Raw genomic sequence first — 19,659 nt, forward strand, 5'->3', positions numbered from 1 at the left:
AGAGAAGTGGGGGGTAGGAGGGGCGCGGGGGGGGGGGGGGGGGGGGGACACAGGTGGTGAGAAGGGGGCTGAAAGGGAAGGGTTGGGGAGAGGGATGGTGGAGAGAGGGTTGAAAGGGAAGGGGTGGGGTGGGGTGGGGAGAGGGTTGAAAAGGAAGAGTTGGGGGGAGGGATGGTGGGGAGGGGGTTGAAAAGGAAGGTTGGGTGGGGTGGGATGGGAAGATGGTTGAAAGGGAAGGGTTGGGGGGAGGGAGGGGGTTGAAAGGGAAGGGGTATGGTGGGGTGGGGTGGGGTGGGAAGGAGATTGAAAGGGAAGGGTAGGGGGGGGGATGGTGGAGAGGGGGTTGAAAGGGAAGGGTTGGGGGGTGGAGGGGTGGAGAGGGGGTTGAAAGGGAAAAGGGGGGCAGGGAGTGAAGAGTGGGGAAGAAAGGAGAACATGAAGTATGAACAAGGCTTATCCGCTCATGAGCAAGACAGACAGAGAGAAAGAGTAAGAGAGAAAGACACTGAGCGAGAGAGACAGAGACAGAGAGAGACAGACACTGAGAAAGAGGAGCAGAGACACAGACAAAGAGGGACCCTCCTGCCTGTGAGGCAAATGCAGAAATTTGGTGGTGGTTGCGGTGGTGGTGGTACTGATGACTGAAAGATGATATATGCAGCACATTGTTCACATAATCGTATCATATCACATGTGGTGATTATTGGAGAAGCTGTGTGGCACATGTTCATATCATTATATATATATATATATATATATATCACATAATATAGACAAGAGTTCTGGTCTTGCTGTCCTTTCTCACCAGCCGCCAGCGGAAAACTGCAACAGAGAAAAACATTTATTTATTTTTAAACAATTGATGCTGTTTGGCAACTGATGATCAAGGTTCTGTTTCTTAACAATTAATGTTATTATCAAATCTGTAATTAAGATTTTGTTCCGTAACAATATCATTATGAAACTGATGAATAAGATTCTGTTTCCAGACAATTCATGGAAACCAAACACACACACACACAAATTCTGTTTCCCAACAACTGATATTGTTATGAAACTAATACTCAAGATTCTGTTTCTAAACAAACAATGTTGTTATGAAACTGATTTTCAAGTCTGTTTCTTGACAATGTTGCTGTGAAACTACTAATTAAAAATCTGTTTCCATGTTGCACTTCCTGGTAGTTTGTGTGTGTGTGTGTGTGTGTGTGTGTGTGTGTGTGTGTGTGAGCGCCTGCCTGCCTGGTTGCCTGTGTGCGCCTGCATTTGATGTTTGTGCCAGTGTATCTGCATGTGTGTGTTACTTTGTGCACAGAATCAGAATGCAAAAAAACAAAAACAAAAAAAACAACAACAAAAAACAAAAAAAAAATGTTGGAATGAAACAAATTTAGGTTAAAAAAAAAAAGAAAAAAGTTGAAGGTCCCTGAACCTTTTACAGCCAAAGGGGCAGAGAATTCATATCCTTAAGAGTCTGGGGCTCAGGACAGGAAGGTGGGGCCCAATCCTCTCCTTCCACATTAACATTCCCCAACCCAAGTCAGGTATCCATTCAAACCTCTGTAGAGTAAAAAAAAAAATCGGAGTAAAGTGCCTTTCCCAAAGACACAACGCCACGATAAAATGGAACCTTGAACACCTTGTGAACACGAATCAGAAACCCAACAGCTATGTGATTCTGTCATGGCATCTATATTGTGTGTTAAGAGAGTGAAATCTTTCATTCTGATGACTGTACACATTTCATGTACAATGAATGCATACACACATGTACACACGCACACACAACACACACACAGCCCTCCTTCATCTTACCTGAGTTAATGAAAAAGAAGAACCTTGTCATGTTTTCACCGACCCCTGACCAATCACATTTTGAGCAGGGGAGGGTATCACAACTCCTGAAATGGTTACTGCCCTTGGTCCGTTGCTGACAGCTGCACAACACAATCCACTGTTTTATGATGTGTATGCACACTGTTTGTGCCACCACATTTGAAACTTGAAAGAGATTATACATAACTGTTACACTAAAATAACACTAATAATGCAAATAGTGACAATACTAATATATGCTTTGTTTTATTATCAATATCATCTCCATACAAATACACATATTTCATCCCACCACACATTTGAAACAGATGTTGAAGGAGATGATACATAATCAGAAATAATACTAATAATTCTAATAATAATAACACTAATAATAGCATGTCATGGGGAAATGGCCCTACTGCCTTGGGAAGGTTAAAAAACAAAACAAAAAACAAACAAATCCTTAAAAGCTGAGGGTACTAGTAAATCCCAATAAAATCTAAAGTGGAACCCCGAAGGCAGCTTTTCAATGAATTCCCTCATTGATCTGGCAGCTCTAGGCATTTCTTGCAGTCATGGTAATGGTTTGGATGAAATGTCTTGTGTCCCTCCTGGCTGGAGTCCACAGGAGGGCGAGTTATGGGCAGCCCACAGATTCTTCTATTCACTTTAAACAGAAATGAAAAACAAAAAAAACAAAACAACAAAAAAAAACCAAACCCAAAGAAAACCAACCAATCACAGCAATATGAAGACATAACATACAAGACACAATAATACTTTGTTATCTCTAAAAGGAGAAATTGCCGACATGTTTGCTGACAAAAAGGTAACATATACATTAGGATGATTAGCTTAACAGAACACAAAGTCCGTCCATACTCCCACATTCTAACATGAACACTCATTCATAATAAACATATAATATTTGCCCAACACACCGAAGGTTACAACCCAGTAAAAAAAATTAAAAAAACAGCGCAGAACCACTAACCTCTACCAGGCGTCGCTGATGAGCATCGACTCTCCAAGCCACGCCTAAGCGCCCTCTGTGACCTTCCTGTTCCACTAACTGGCAGTTCTGCAGACGAACAGTCCCCATTCACCGCTGAACGCAAAGACTCCAAACTGGAGCTCGCAGCCCTTTTTGCCGACAACCTTGTTTTCAAACTATCACTGGAGCCATTCCCTTTTCCTTTGGCACCTGAGCTGGAAACTGGAGTCTCCTTTTCTGACACTAAAGGTTTTGTCGACTTTGCGTGCTGCAGGACAGCAGATGCAGAGGACAACTGTTGCTCCTCAGACTGCGTACAAGCCGATGATTTTTGTGACGTGGCATCGGCCAAAGTCTGATCAGCGCTGATGTTTGATTCTGCACCGGGCAAAGCCTGACTCTCTGGAAGGGTTGGCTGCTCCTCGGCGGTCGTCAGTTCCAAGCACAGTTTGCCAGATTCACTGCTGTTGTCCTTGCAGGGGCCCAGGTTCGGGTCCAGGTCTGTGTGGGAAGCCTCCATGTTGTCTGCTGCTGGCTGTGATGCTGCCTCAGGCTCCGCCTCCTGGGGGTGGGGCTGTGAGGTGACTGGAGGTGGCTGCAGGGGGGTGAAGAACTGGGTGGGGAATGTCTGGGCCAAGGTGGGGTCTACTGCTGTCACCTGGTGCACCCCCCGACACACACAGAGGGGTGGAAACAGAAGGTGAAGCATTACTGGTAAGATCATCAAACTGAACTTCCTCAGCAAAAAAGTACTGCATTGTATTGTGTTGCATTGATATATATTGTATTGTATCTTATCGCAATGGATTGCTCTGTATTGTGCTGTACTGTGATGCGCAATGTTTTGTATTTCATTGTACTGCATTGTATTGTATTATATTGTTACTTTTTGTCACAACAGATGTGTGTGTGTGTGTGTGTGTGTGTGTGTGTGTGAGTGTGAAATTCAGACTGCTCTTCCCCCAGGGAGAGCACACTGCCATGGTGCAGCACCACCTTTTTTTCCCCCTATCTGCAAGTGTATCTGCTGCACTACTAAAGTGGGTATTTTTCTACAGAATTTTTGCCAGAGACAACCCTCTTGTTGCCATAGGTTCTTTTACATGCTCAGAGTGCATTCAGCAAATGGGACTTCAGTTTACTGCCTGATTTGAAAAAAAACTTGAAACCAGACCACCACTTAAGTTCTAGTGGATGGGAAAGAGGTCAGTAAATATCCTGGTCCATATATATATATATATATATATATATATATATATATATACATTGTATATATATGGGATTTGAACCCATGGACACTTATTAATGTTACTATTAATATTATCATTACTGCTGCTTACAGTCCAGCCGACCACACAGGGCCATACGACTGCCCATTTACACTAATGTCCAACCGTGTTAAACACAACTGTCACAAACACACACACAAAATTAAGATAAATGTACAATACATGGTTCATGACACATTATCTTAACCATTTAGCTGAGGACATCAGCCATCCCTCTTAATTTATCACCTCCAGATTTCATAAAAATCGCAAAACAGGAAAAAAACAATACTTCATAGCGAAACAAAAAATACACAAAAAAGGCCATATAGGCAAATGACACTGCAGAATGGAAAGCTAGTGTCCATCCCAGTGTTTACAATTTCAGTATCTGACTGCCAAAGCAAAACAGCACAAATAGTACATCACAGAATGCAAAAGAGAATTTGTGTCAAGCTTGCTCGTAAAACAGAAAGGAGAATGGACTGGGAAGGCAGAAAAAGGAGACAACATTGAAGGAAGAAAAAAGGCAGAAATAAAGAAAGCAACAGAAAAGACTTCTAGCACAGAATTTCCAGAAGGCAGGGATGCAATTTATACTGAAAGACCCCTGGCATCCCACAGGGAACCGTTGACACTTTCTTCCAAGTTGGGCACATTTACCACCTGGCCACTGCTCCACAAAATGTACTCTCATCTGGTAGCTCACCTCATAATTATCAGCTAACCACACCTGCTGACACTCACCTGGTGAGGAATGCAACCTTGCAGCTGTTGAAACACCAGCTGCTGCAGCTGCAGCGTTTGCAGTTGCTGCAGCTGTAGGCTGTTGAGGCTGTTCCACATCTGCTGGATCCCCAATGGAGTCAACGCCACGGGACCAAGTTGGGACAAGTCCGGAACTGTGCCGGTGGACTGCGCCACTGTGGGCACAAACACCTGTGTCGTATTGCATAGCTTGTCGACGGGATTCAACGCATTTGGAGGATTCACTAGCTGCATCAACGGCATCCCTGCTCCAGGTAAAACTAACACCTGCTGCTGCTGCTGCTGTTGCTGCGTGTGGCCGTCGCTGGCGATGGGGATTGTCTGAGCTGTGGTGGCATTGTCGCCCCCTCCACCCCCACTGTCTTTGTCCAAGTTGAACTCCTGCTCGTCACCACCCTCCCCCCCACAGTCTCTGTTGCTTAGCGGTTCATCCTCAATATGTTTCTCCTCCTCCGTCGCGCCCGCATCGGTCTCCGTTTCGCATGAGTCGTCCATGACTTTTTCTCCTGACGGAAAGTCTGCAGTTTTTGTAGTTGTGGAGAGGTGGGAGGGTGGTGGAGGCTGGACTAAGGGGTTGGCAATCAGCAAGGGGTTGGTCAAAGCCGCAGCTGCCACGGCCGGGAGAGCAAGTGCATTGAGGAACTGAGCAGTGGCTTGTTGTTGCTGGGCAACCAGGGTAGGGGTCGTGGCCGGTGCCGCAGCGGCGGGGATGACCTGAGTCAAGCTGGAGGTCACACTCGTCACCATGGGTAATGAGAGTGGGGGCATGGCTGTGTTGAGCCCCAGGATCGATGGCAGAAGGTTGTTAAGCATGATTGCCTCTCCTCCTCCGCCACCGTTACCCCCTGCCCCTCCTCCCTCGTTTCCGGCTGTACACTGGCCCAACTGCTGCCCCTGGTTTGGGTTCACGGTCTGTTGGGCAAGCGCCTGGTTCATGGTTTGGGTCAGGCCCTGGTTGACCGCCGTCTGGGTCAGACCCTGGTTCATGGTTTGGGCCAGGGCTTGGTTCATGGTTTGGGTCAGACCCGTTTGAGCCAGGCCCGGGGTCATGTTCTGCACCAGGTTCTGAACCAGTCCCTGGCCCTGCACTGCCCCCAAGGCTGTGGGAGGGGCGGTCGCGGCTGTCAAGTTCTGCACTGGACCCAAGTTGCCCGGGAAACCGGGGGCGATGTTCTGCCCCAGGTTCTGAGCCACATTTATGGCATGGTGGGTGGCTGTATTGGAGAGGTTGTGCTGAGGCAGGTGGTGGATCGTGGAACCCCCTCCTCCAGCTTTCAGTGGCATCGACGGGGAGAAGGAGCCTGGGGTGGTTCCCATAGCAGCCCCACCTGGCGACAACCCAGCCACAGAGTCGCCCATACTCGTCAGAAACTTTGGGGAAAGGTTCAACGACTTGCTGACGTTCATGCCTAATGAAACATTGGCCACCAGGTTTCCTGACAGGTCCACGGAGATTCCTTGCACAGGTTCCGCCCCCAGGCCGACTAGCTGTTGATTGACAGGCAGGAGGACGTTGAGGGGGAAGCCTTGCACTGCTGCTGGCATTCCGGTCACCCCCGGCGCCAGAACGGCTCCATTTTGAATCTGATTGGCCGGGAGCATGCCCGTGGTCATCACGTTCCCTCCTGACCCAATCTGAATGGGTAACGTTCCTGCTTGGTTGATGTTTGATACCCCAGCAGAGTTCACTCCCATGAAACCGGCAGCGGCGATCATGGCTGCCGCTGTCTTGGCACTTGAATCGGCGGTGGACGATGATTCCACTTGCTGCTGTTGTTGTTGCTGCTGCTGCTGCTGTTGTTGTAACTGTTGTTGATGGAGAAGCTGCTGCTGCAGCTGCTGCTGAAGTTGCTGCTGCAGTGCGGCTGTGGAGAGGAAGGAGACGTCCTGGCCTGTCATGCCGCTGGCCTGGAGGATCGCTGGGAACAAAAATGACCCCAGTGAGGCCTGCTGCGACAGCTGCGCTCTGGCGGCGGCGGAGAGAAGACTGCTGGCAGGGAGCTCTGGGGGAGCGCCAGCGCTCCCCACCATCCCCAGGCCGCCTGTTGCTGCCGCACTCCCAGCAGGGGCAGAGTACTGAGCCAAAGTCTGCTGCAGCGCTAAGAGGTTCATGCCACTGTTGCCACCCCCACCCACCAGGATATGAGACAGATCTGGGAGGGGCATGGGCGCTGCTGTCCCCCCCACGACAGGCCCCGACACACACGATGGGTCACCCACCGGTGTCACTGACTGCACAAAGTGATGCTGCTGCACAGTGCCTGGGGAAACACACTCCGGCAGACAGGAGGGGATGGGGTTTGGATCCACAACAGCGGCAGAGACAGCTTTCGTCCGTGTCTTTGATTTAGGCGACACCTTCTTCTTAGTTTGGGGTGAGGGCTGAGGAGTTGAACCACCCCCAACCCCACATCTACAATCGACACAGCCCCCGGCACAGGTCGACACTTTGATGGACAGTGGATTGCACTCCCGCTTCCCTCCGACCACCACCAGTTTGTTATTGTTGTTGAGGTTCGCGCCGGATGGGTCCACACACCCGCACAAACCCTTACAGGATGCAGACTCCGGGAACTGAAGGCCCGAGGACAGCTTGTCTTGCTCCGGCTGAAGAGAGCAAGCATCCATTCTCGGTTCCTGCTTACACTCAATCTCAGACACTTTCCCGCTGTTGAGAGGAAGAGAGGAGGGGGAGGAGTCACAACAGTGCTGCTCCACTTTGATGACCGGTATCACAGGGGAGTTCTGCGAAGACGCTTTGGGGAAAATGCCTCCACCACCGCCCATGTTGTTGGGCAAGGTGGTGGTTGGGGAGTTCAGGTCAAGGTTACAGCTGGCCAGAGAGTTGTTGATGATGGCTGTCTGCTGGGCGACGAACACGGCCGGGTTTTCTAAAAACGACACGGAGCAAGGGAGGGAACTGACAGCGGGAACTGGGAACACAGCAGAAGTGGTGGCGGTGTTGGCATTGTTGGCGGCAGTTGGTGAGGGGAGGGAGAGGGGAAGTGGGGTGAGGGTGGACGGTATCACACATTTGGAGGAAACAATAGGGTTGACGGGCAACACCACGCCCCCTCCTCCACCTGCCCTCAATTTGACAGTGGCGCCCTCACAGGGGGAAGTGCGGTCGACAATACTGTTCAGCTTCTGCTTGTCCTTCTTGCTACGAGGCCGCTTGCTCTTGGGTTTGCCTGTCTCTAGCCACATGGGCTCCACCTGGGGAAACATACCCCCTGGGTACATGCCCCCACTGCCACCCTGAAGATCGGGAGGAAACCCAGGAGGGGGAGGAGGGGCGCCAGGGCCGTGTAGGGGAGGAGGGGGGTGCTGGGGAGGGGGCCACTGCTGGGAGTTCATGCGCATGCCGTGGAACATGGGGTGCGGGGGAGGGGGATGGGGCGGCTGCAGGTGGTGAGGGGGGAGGGAGGGGTGGCTGGAAGGGGAGTGCCCCTGGGGGGGCTGGCCCATGCCCATGGGGTAGACCATGGCACCCGGGTACCCATGCTGCTGCGACACATAACCCTGTGCTGCTGCCTGGGGGTGCTGGGGTGGGGGGTGGGGGTGGAACCCCATGGGAAACTGCGCCGCGGACTGCACGCCCAGGTGGTTGAGCGGTCGAGGGCCCCGGAACAGGTGCGACGATGGCGGACCCCCAACATAGGACATGCCAGCACCCTGGGGGTGAGGCAGGGGAGGCAATTGCTGCTGTCCAGACTGCTGCTGCTGCTGCATAAAGTATGACTGTTTCAACTCTTCAGTGGACATCACCCCACAGTGTACGCCCCCTCCCGGGGCGAAATGTCTTGAGTCAAGGTGCCCTACGTTCATTTCTCCCATCCGAACCAAACCGGGACCAAAACTGTGGTTCCTACCAAACTCCATCTTGTTGCCACCACTGCCGGCGGCCACGAAGGGAGGAGGGGGCCCGGCATTCTCTGGAACGTCTGTGGAGCCCACGGAACCTCCCGGCGTGCTGCGCATGCTCCCTGCCGGAGAGTGGGTCATCGGGGAGGGTGGGGGGTATGATGGAGCACCCCCGCCACTATCCACAGCACAGGATATGGGGTTGGGGGTGAGGGGTTTGACCCCCATCTTCCCTGGTTCCTGTTTCACAGTGGGCACGGAGTCTGTTGGAGGAGAGTGTTGAGGCACGCTGCTGCCCGATGAGTTGTTGGCATTGTTGTTGTTGTTGGCGAGTGCAGAGGCAGCTGCGTGCTTGTTGACGGCGTTTGTGATGGAGGTTTTCAGCTTGGAGTCCACCACCAGGGGAGAGACCAACAGACTGTCGTTGTGTCGACCTTTCTCCCGCTTGCGACACTTCGCAGGGGGACCATCTGAAAGAACAGTACAGCAAAGGTTACCGACAGACTGTCACTGTGTTCACCTTTCTCCAGCTGACAACACTTTCTAGGGGCGCCTTATGCACTGCATTGCCCTGTAGGCCAAAAATTACAGTAATCTAACACACAATGTTTTCAAACGAAGAAAAATACATTTAATAAGTTCAATCATGATGAGCATCAGTCAAAATAAAAATCCAATTGGAAACAAAGAAAAGAAATTTTCAAAAAATGTCCCTCGCAAAAACAGTTTCAGAGTAAGAAAAATATATTTATGAACAAACTTACAGTCATTAAAAGCAATCAGTTAAACTTAAACTATAAAATCCAATCAGAAATAACAATACTGATAATTAAGCTATTTATAATTGTGCAGACATATCATAGCAATTTTATACAAACAAATCAAAATAAAAAAAGTGATATGACAATAAAATGAAAGACTGCTGAGTGTACAAAAATTACAAATGGAGAACGTTTATAAACCACCTGGGCAGAACCTGCAAAAAACATATAAGTCCAAGTGCATCACCCGATTGGGCACACTCCACCCAGCGGGTTTGAACAGGAGATAATGACCAGCATCACCAGCCCTCACCCCTCCCCTTTCTAACCACTAAATGCCCTTCCTTTCTTTTCTTTTCTTTCTTCCCTCTCCCCATTTATCTATCCATTTTTAAATATACCATGTTTTATTTATTACTATTCTGTATTCTCTATAATCTTTTAAATTTTGATTTTCCCCAAATAATTCATACATTCATTATTATCAATATTATTATCTTTTTTTCTCCCCCCAACTCCCCTACTCTAGACCTTCTTCCTCAACCTCCTGTGACACTTTTCACTTCTAGTTCTATTTCCATCTTTGCTTTCTTTTCTGGTTATTACTTACAATTTCTCTTCCGTCTTGCCTTTAAACTTCACTGTCATTTACAGTAAACACAGCCCTTAAAGACAGACCCATAGTCTGAAGCTTTGGATATTTTTTTTTTTATCACAAGTGAGTCTTGTTTTACAACCTAGTTTCTATAATAAAATTTCTCCATTCGTGAAGAAAATGTGCACTAAACAGAACTGCTCACCTGCTCTGGTGTGTGATAGTGAATCCTGACCGGCCGCTGTAGCCGAGCTCTGAAACTGTGCCAGGGTCAGCACCTTTCGCTTGTGGTTACACAACTTGGTCAGGTCACCAGAGCAGGTCACGTCCCCAAGACTCCACATACGGCCTTCGACGGCAGGGTCAAAGTTAAAAGTCTGTTCTACGATAAGCGGACACTCAAGACCACACTTGCAGGTGTTGTTCTGGGTGAGGTATACACGGATCTCCTCACAGGATGCCAAACAGATGTTGCTGGGGCTGAAACAAGTAGGTGCAGTCAGTGTTATGGTCATTGACACGTATGTTCACAAGCTTTATATATTGGTATCACATGCACAGATATACACATGAACACACATTGCCAACAGGTTTGTTCACAAATTCTATCACATGCACCGACACACTTGAACACGTGTCCTCAACAGTTTAAGTTCATAAGCTTTTTACAGGTATTGCATGCACAGACAAACACAGGAACACACATCGTCAATAGGTACATTCAAGGGCTTCACAGGCATCGCATGCACAGGCATACACATGTGCACACACATGGGCACATAAATAGTTTGAACATACACACACTCACAATTCAAATAAATGTTTAGCACATACATCTATCCCCCTACCACAAACAAACACACTCACACATATCCATTCCTCTCTCATCACAAATACACACAAATATATCCATCCCCCTCCCACACAAAGACATCCATCCCCATTCTATACACACAAAAGCACACTGACTCACAGACATATCTATTAACTTCCACACACACATGAACACTCACACACATCCATCCACCTACCACACACAAACAGTAAAACACACTTCCACACATACATCTTTCATTCCTCTCCCCCACATACACACACAACCATCCCCCCCCACACACTCACAAACACACATCAACCACAATCCCTCACACACACATCCATCCCCCTACCACGCACACACAATTCAAACCCCCCCGCCCCCCACTCCAAAAAACAAAAAACTCCCATCTCACCTGAAGTAGAACACTGTCCCATTCTCCACCACTCGCCGCCAGCAGTACGGAACCTTCACCGTCATACTCTCCACCTTAGTGGCGCAGTCCCCAGACATACTCTCATGCGTGGAAGTCGACGCTGCAGTCGAAGGGGTAGATGGAGACATGGACCCTCGCCCTGACTCCTCCTTCCCATCCCCATCTGAGGTCTGACTACCACTGCCGGGCGACAAGTGGGTGGGTGTGTGACCGCAAGATGACACACTGATGGGGGGCAGAACGCTCATGGACGTGGTGAGGGGGATGGTGGTGTGGACGGTGGTGGCAGTGGTGGTGGTCAGACTGCAGGCAGAAGTCGTCACAGTAACAGTCGTGCTGGTGACGGGATGCTGGCTTCCACTGGTCGTCGCCACAGTTTCTGGGATGGCTTTGCCTCCGTTGACGGATTCTGTGGTCGCTTCTGTGCTGGCAGACACTGTGGTGGCACTAGTCATGCCTGAAGATGTGACCAAGCTGACAGCGGTGGTGACGCTGCTCGGCGATGAGTTCAAGTTCTTGATGACGACGGAGGTTGACTCACAGTTCTGTGAGGGGGCTGAGTTGTTGACAATGTTCACACCCACCACCGTGCCCATTGACACCTTCCCCACACTTTTCAGTTCACCACCAAAACTGACGGCAGTGCCTGTGGGTATCGTCTGGGTCATGATCAGCTGACCTCTGGGCGCCATGACGACCTGGCTGCGGATGCCCGTCCCTAACATGCCACCGACAGCTCCGGAGACGTGAACTTGCCGCACACTGGACAAGTTGACTCCTGGCGCGACTGCACTGGGCGACAATGTGTTCTGTAATGTTCAAAAAGAAAAATTCTAATGCTCTACACAGGTAAATAGCAAACTGGTTTATAACAGTATTGTTTGTGATGATGCATTCTGTGACGTTCACAAAGAAAAAAATTAATGTTTTACACAAGTTAGTTTTGTTGAGGAGATAAGCAAGCTGAGTCAACTGTTTTGTTTAAAGTCAATTGTTCTGTTGAGGACATAAGCAGGACAAGTCAACATAAAGCTGGGTGTCTATGCAATATCTTTAGGGAAGTACCTGATGTCTGTGGTCATTCAAAGCAGAGCAACAGTGCACAAAGTGAAGTTCAGTTTCTTCAGCACATCTGAATACGGGTCAAATAAGATCACAGATATTAAACTTAAAATAATGATGACAAAGAACACTTGTTGGTGGCTTATGTCACAGGCGAGGCAACAAGAGTGGGTGAGGTAGGTTGCAATGACAACTAAGATAGAACACAGAGAGTCTGAGAGACAGACAGACAGATTGACAGAGGGAGAGAGGGACAGAATCAGACAGAACGAGACAGTCTGTTGTTTTTAGAGCCAGTTACCTGTAATGCTTGCCCTCCAGGTGACAGCTGTACACTGCCAGGTGACAGGTGTACTCCACCTGGTGACACCTGTGACCACAGAGAAAAACATTCTTCAGTCTCAGTCAGACACAGGATTTTTTCCCCACATTGCAGAGGTTATTTTTTCAGTCAAGACAAGACACTAACCATTAAACACAATGATAATGAGAATGGAAAAAAGCCACTCAATGAAGTCAGCATCACCAATAATAATAATGATAAATAAATAAATATTATGGTTCACACAAGTTACAGAAACTGAGTCAACATCAACAATGCTTGATTCACAACTATTCACTCATGATGTAGATTTATTTATATATATAAGCATGGGATTTTACTTCCCACCCACACACCCCTCGAAAAAAAGGAGTGAATTTAATAAAGAAAAACTTGACAAAAAAAGATTAAAACCAAAACAAGACAAAAAAAAGAGCAAACCATCAACAATGCTTGCCAACAGTCAAAGACGGATTGCATTACTCCTGTTGTATGAATGATCCTGTGACCCGTTTATCGCCTGAATATTTTTTTTCTTGTGTGTGCTTTTAAAAAAAAAAGTCACAGAGGCCCAAGAAATCGTGTAGATCAGCCTTGTCCAGCCATTCCAACTACCAGACATTCTTTACTTTCCTGTCGAATGGTTCAAACAAACAAAACACCCCCCCCCCCCCAAAAAAAAACAAACAACAACAACAACAACAAAAGACCCCAAAAACCCATAAAACCAAACAACACAATAATACAATAAAAGAAATATCCAATTTTTCAGACTACAGACCTTAAAAGATAAATGATCGAATGTGAAAAATGATTTACTGCGATAAAAAGTACATATCATATGTTGAATTATGTCTCTGGATTTCTCACTGCACTGCCAGTTTTAATTAACTGTCTTCATTTTTGTATCATGAATTAGGACTGCTGATTTGTCATTGCACTTCCAGTTTCAATTAATCATCAGTGTTTTATATTATGAAATATGTCTGCTGATTTGTCACTACACTATCAGCTGTTACCTTGATTAACTGTCAGTCTGTTAAATCTGGCAGGGCAAGCAGAAATTTGGGGTTACAAGCAGATCTATTTTATCTACTTTCCCCCAGGACAACTGAATTTTTTTTAAAGGATTTTCCAGCCCTGTGTACATATACATGGAAAATGCTCACCTGAAGACAAACAGCAGGTTTCCCTACATCAAAAATGCTCACCTGCAGACTAGCAGCAGGTATGCCCCACACAAAAAATGCTCACTTGAAGACTAGAGGAAGATATGCCCCACACAAAAAAATGCTCACTTGAAGACTAGAGGAAGGTATGCCCCACACAAAAAAATGCTCACTTGAAGACTAGAGGAAGGTATGCCCCCCACAAAAAAATGCTCACTTGAAGATTAACGGCACATGTGCAATACATAAAAAAATGCTCACTTGTAACTGTTTGAAGTTTGCGTAAACTGATCTATCTTATCATTTCATCATTCATAGTTAATGAATTTTGGCACATGTAAAATGCTTTGAGCTCTATTTGACTTGAGAAAAGCATTAAATAAGTGTTCATTCTTCTTCTTATTATTAACAATAACAATAACAGATAATACTTATATGGCGCAGACTCTCCATGTAATGGGCTCTAAGCGCCGCACATGAAACAACCTGTATTACCTGTAAACTTGCAGCAGGTGTGCCTTGCAGGACGTGAACTCCCTGAATGCTGGGCATACTCTGATTCTGTTGTTGCTGTTGTTGTCGCATCACAGTCGTGGGCTGCGACACAGGCTGGATGAAGGTTGTGGTGGCTGTCTGTTGCTTCTGCTGCTGGAAATGAGACAGCAGCTGTCCGATGCTTGGTAGTGTTGGTTGCTGCTGTTGTGGTTGTTGCTGCTGGTTGGTGCTGGTCCCACAGGTGGGATTGATGTTGTTGTTGTTATTGCTGTTGTTGTTGTTGTTGATGCTGGTGTTGAGGTTTGGGGGCAGGCTCATCCAGTTGGTCACGTTTTTGTAGCCTCCAGTAGCTACCTTTTGGGTCACCTAAAAAACAATCAAACAACAAAAGGGTTGGGTTTTTTTTTCCAAGGCACATTGTTAAAGATTTCAAACAGTTCTAGTTTCTATCCATAAAAGGTGGTATTATTACTCTGTGTGTGTGTGTGTGTGTCTTATGTGTGTGTGTGTGTGTGTGTGTGTGTGCGCGCGTGAGTGTGTGTGTGTGTGTGTGTGTGTGTGTGTGTGTGTGTATGTGTGTGTGTGTGGATGGAGAAATGGGGTGTATGCCTGAATTATGCAAGTGAGATGGAGGAGTGGTATCATGATAACTTTTTGGAAAGTGTGTGAACTGCAAATAATTTCTTTTTAAAAAGATCATTTACTACTATTGTTATTCATTATCATTATTATCAACATCACATGATACTGACCATACTAGGGCTGAGATTGCCGTAGACATCCACCACAGTCTGCGGAGAGCAGAGTTGATCCTGAGCCACAGACAGTCCAGCAGCGGGGAACACACCTGCTCGACCCACCAGGGCGGGCCCCTGAATCATGCTGAATGTCGCGCCCGGCTGCTGCTGTAGCAAATGCTGCTGCTGCTGCTGCTGCAACTGTAACTGCTGCTGCTGCAGTTGTTGTTGCTGCATCTGCTGCTGGTGGTGTTGCTGCAGCTGATGCTGGTGTTGCAGGAGGTGGGGCTGGGGGGTGTAGATGATGTTCTTGCCGGCCATTGTGGCCATGGTGGGCAGCGGAGAGGCCTGGATGGGGACGGAGGCAAATTTGGCCGACAGCTGGGGATGCTGGAGGTCGCCAGGGGCGGCGGAGAATGCGTAGGGGTAGAGGTTGGCACCCACATTTTGTGCACTGGCCTGCTGCTGGGGCCCAGTTGGGGTGGCGGCGGCTAGGCCCAAGTTCAATCCGTATTGCTGACTACCATCATAGTTCATGTTTAAACCCTCGGGAGGCCTCACAGGCACAGCACCCTCGGGCAGCAGTCACAGAGATAACATCTTTTTAAGGTTAGGTTGCCAGGTACAGCATGATGGTGGAAACAGGTCAGAACAACGATTTAGGGAAAAGATTTTTCTTGAAACATTCACAATTCCACTTATATCTGACCTTTGGTACTAAAAAATAAACAATAAAAAAACAAAAAACAAATGAAAACAAAAAAACCCCAACAATATTCTCAAAAGAACAACAGAACCAGAAAATGAATCATGATAAAGAGATTTGTTTTCCCAGGAAACAGCAATAAAGTATGGGCAATATAATAAAGAAGAATAAAAAAACTGAAGTATCTCACCAAGTAGATATGCTATTATTATTATTATTATTATCCTTTTTTAACTTTTATTTGGAAAAAAAAAGAAAAGATTCAGTGTACGATAATGACTGTCAAGGTTGTAGTTTCTTTCTCCCTGAACAGTCTAGAAGCTGAAATGCTCTACATTTTCCCCCTTAGCAGTGCATAGCACTAAGGTAAATTCCGTGAGTTGCCATCCAAGTCCAAGTCTGGTGTCTGTAAAAAGAACAGAAACAGGAGATTTTGAAACAATTTTATGAAATCAAAACAATGATTTATCAGGAGAACTTAAAGTTTGATAAATACTAAGTAGGTGCAGACTTGATCCCAAATGCTATCATTTCTAAACATAATAATTAATATTCAAATATAGAGAGAATGGGTCATCCGGTCTACAGTCCATTATCCCAAAATCCAGTCTGACATTTATAGACTGACAATGCCTTGCCCATTTTCTACTTTTTTTTTTTTTTTTTTTTAATAAATCATTCATCTTCGTATGATGTCACTGAAACCACACATACTCAAACTTTAAAAGAAACAACAAACAGACAAACAAACAAACAAAAACACACCCCACCAACATAACTGACACTGAAGGGAATCAAAATACTCTGAACTTTGGGGGTGGAGACAGAGATAGAGAGATAGTGTATGACACAGAGAGAGTTTATGTGCATGTGCTTATTCAAGGGGCATATTCAAATATGCGTCAATGTACATGCAGTGGTGTATGCCTGTGTTTCACTGTGTGGGCATTGTATACACTTGCATGAGAGCACATGTGTGTGGAATTTAATGTGTCACTGTGCATGCCCACATTTTCTATTTTAGTATTTATAAACCATTATGAGTAAACTGCAATACTTTTTTTTGGTTTAATTTAGAAAAAAAAAGAGTCCTGTCACAATCAGCTAAAGCATAGTTTACAACTGAACCTGGTTACAACAAAACCTGTCAAACAATCAAGACCTTTGCAAAAGTTGCTCTATCACAACACATATGCTCTTAGCTTCAAGAAAGTCTAAACAAGACTGTGAAAAATAGAATGATAATGATGATACATTTTCTATCTCTCTGATCCCTCACACACAAACACACACACACACACACACACAACCACAGTGACACAAAAAAGGTAACAGATAAACTCACTCATACATGCCCTCCCAATAAAATTTGTTGACCGTATGTAATTTTTGTTGTTATACGATGTCACAGTAAGCTACATTCTTTTCATTTCTTTTAGAAAATGACACCAAATAAGAATACTAACTTTCAGGTAAAAATGGCAATTCAAGTTTCACTCTTCAGAACAAGTCTAGTTATGTCATAATAACAGAGTTCAAAGAAGAGATCTGCAAAACTTACATTTTCAATCTTTGGATAAAGTAACTTGGATAACAACAAGGCCACTTGGCATTTATCCACAAAGAATCTTTCACATCACCATTGTTCACACTGGCAAAACAAAGCACACACACACACGCACACACACACACACTGATGGTATTTATACACATATGATTTACATGATATTCCCATTCATCTGATAATCCATGGAAGTACACTACAAAGGCAACCCAATTTCTGGAAAATGTAAAGCAGTGAACATTGAGGAAGCCTGTCTACTAAATCAAATCCTGTACAGTACAACTGTTGCTTCTCATAAACTATGGTCTGCATTTGTAAACAGATGAACTACATGCCTACTTGGTAATCTAAACACATGAATTCACCCCATGATAAGCAGACATTCCTATTTTCAGTTTGGTAATAATTCCAAAGCTTGAAATACTGGGTAAACAGTGTAGTTATTCCATCTCATCCTCATCTGGGACATTTGACAAACTGCCAAAATGTCTGGTGTAAACCGCCTCTTCAAATGTGGGTTAACAACCTGAAATTTCCTTTTCCTGATATCCATTATTCTTACTAGATCAGACAGACACAGGTGAGCAAACACTAAAGCTTATCGAATACCTCAGCTTATCTACAACATATGAATAAATTATGCCAAAAACAAACGAAATGCATGCTAGGTCGGGGGACTGTTCTGTTATGGTTCGTCTCAATGCGTGTAGACTACATTGGATGTCAAGGACGCGAAACCACAAACCAGACAGCTATTTTTATCCGTCATCGTGGGCAGCGAACTGCCCACATTTTTCTGATGCTAGGTTCTGCACTAGGCAGCAGCGACTGTAGCAAACGAAAGTCGACGAAACAAAAAAATCGCCCATCGGACAACATTCGCATCTGGGCCTCATTCCGACAGGTGGTGAGCCCTTCAAGATCGACGTCTGCTCATTTTCCTGATCGGGAAATCGACTAGGTGGGATGTCGATCGGAAATATTGATATAATACTCACCCACATGATCGGCATCGCAAATGATAGAACGAATCGCCAAACGTTCGATGCACTCTTTGACATTGTTGAGGGTTGCACACTTCCAGAGATATATCTAATATAAAATTGTACATTTATTCATGATATTTTATCATGGCTGAAGCGCACCTGCGCATGCGCACTTTACCCACAATGCGCCTCCATGACCTAAAACAGGAAATAACCTACGACACACTTCGTTGTTGCCGAATTATTTTTTGAGGAGCAAATGATATTACTCATGTTTCCATTACACAGAGATGTTCAACTTCACTGAACAATGTTCTTGAAACAATGCAAATTGCAATATATCAGTTTTGATTGCTGCACGATATCTGAACCAATAATTTGGTTGGAGTTAGTGTGTATATTGTTAGTTTCGTTTTCCATTCGGAGACCCAAAAGGCACGAACCATCGGCGTGTCTGTTAGGATGGGGTGGAGGGGAGTAGGTCCGTGGAAGCGGTGTAGGTGCGTGGTGTGTGTGTTGAAGAACTTTCGATAAATTATGGTTTTACCTGCCTTCAGAATATTGGTAATGGTCTTTATTCACTAGCAATACTCGAGTAACGCTACTATGAAAACCAAGAATACGATTGATACTAAATAAGATGGATAGCAACAGTACTTCAGGAAAGAACCGTCGATCTACATACTGGACATATTGATGTGTGCACCCTGTAGACTTTCCATAGAACTTTTAAAAGTAAAATTTATGTCCATTTCAGTTGGTGATGAAGGCACATACCCATAACTTATCAAATCCATCACTCCTCTCACAGAGAGAAACATTTATCCAGGAGAGAGAGAGAGAGAGAGAGAGAGATTGTTTTATTCAGATAAAAGCCAGAGGCCCTTCAAGTTACTGAAGAGAGAGTGGGGAGAGAGAGAGTTAGACAGACACACACGGTATAGAGAGAAAGACAGGTAAAGAATGAAACATTAATTTATGAGACAGACGGACAGGTAGAACGAGACAGACGGACAGGTAGAACGATCGAGAACACTCGTAGTGCCACCAACAAAAGCAGTCATGCAGCTCTTTATTTTTTCACAACGCCAATACACAATTGCTCTTTATTTTCCATCAATATATGATTGTGCACGCTGGTTCCTATACTTCAGAATTACCGGAAACTGAACAGCTGCATGGCCCGGTTCATTTCTATTAACTCAATGTTGAAAGAACAATTACATCAGTCAACACACATAAAACAAAGCCCATAAAATGCACGAATCTATTGATCCACTTCTTTCCCCAAAGTTAA

The 19,659-nt window shown here is 45.8% G+C and overlaps 1 protein-coding gene across 1 annotated transcript; it reads right to left on the reverse strand.

The window, feature by feature from the left end:
* Positions 1-304: 304 nt before the first annotated feature.
* On the reverse strand, positions 305-18,513 carry LOC143276684 (uncharacterized). The gene is made up of 10 exons (XM_076581320.1): positions 18,375-18,513; positions 15,122-16,218; positions 14,370-14,735; positions 12,685-12,753; positions 11,301-12,130; positions 10,274-10,548; positions 4,828-9,182; positions 2,813-3,470; positions 1,816-1,937; positions 305-822 (listed from the first exon to the last, which is right to left on the reverse strand). The coding sequence occupies exons 2-9, from the start codon at positions 15,641-15,643 to the stop codon at positions 1,843-1,845; spliced, it is 7,170 nt and encodes a 2,389-aa protein (XP_076437435.1). The 5' UTR covers positions 15,644-16,218; positions 18,375-18,513; the 3' UTR covers positions 305-822; positions 1,816-1,842.
* Between the last annotated feature and the right edge of the window lie 1,146 nt (positions 18,514-19,659).

This window comes from Babylonia areolata, chromosome 32 (assembly GCF_041734735.1).
Source record: "Babylonia areolata isolate BAREFJ2019XMU chromosome 32, ASM4173473v1, whole genome shotgun sequence".
NCBI classification, from domain to species: Eukaryota; Metazoa; Mollusca; class Gastropoda; order Neogastropoda; family Buccinidae; genus Babylonia; species Babylonia areolata.

What these genes read in the sequence shown, in the direction of transcription:
- LOC143276684 (XM_076581320.1), bottom strand. Translation starts at nt 15,643, where the DNA reads ATGAACTATGATGGTAGTCAGCAATACGGATTGAACTTGGGCCTAGCC. An exon ending in CACCTGCTGCAAGTTTACAG is followed by an intron (nt 12,754 to 14,369) that starts GTAATACAGGTT and finishes CTGTGGTCACAG; the next exon opens with GTGTCACCAGGTGGAGTACA. An exon ending in GGGACAGTGTTCTACTTCAG is followed by an intron (nt 10,549 to 11,300) that starts GTGAGATGGGAG and finishes TACTTGTTTCAG; the next exon opens with CCCCAGCAACATCTGTTTGG.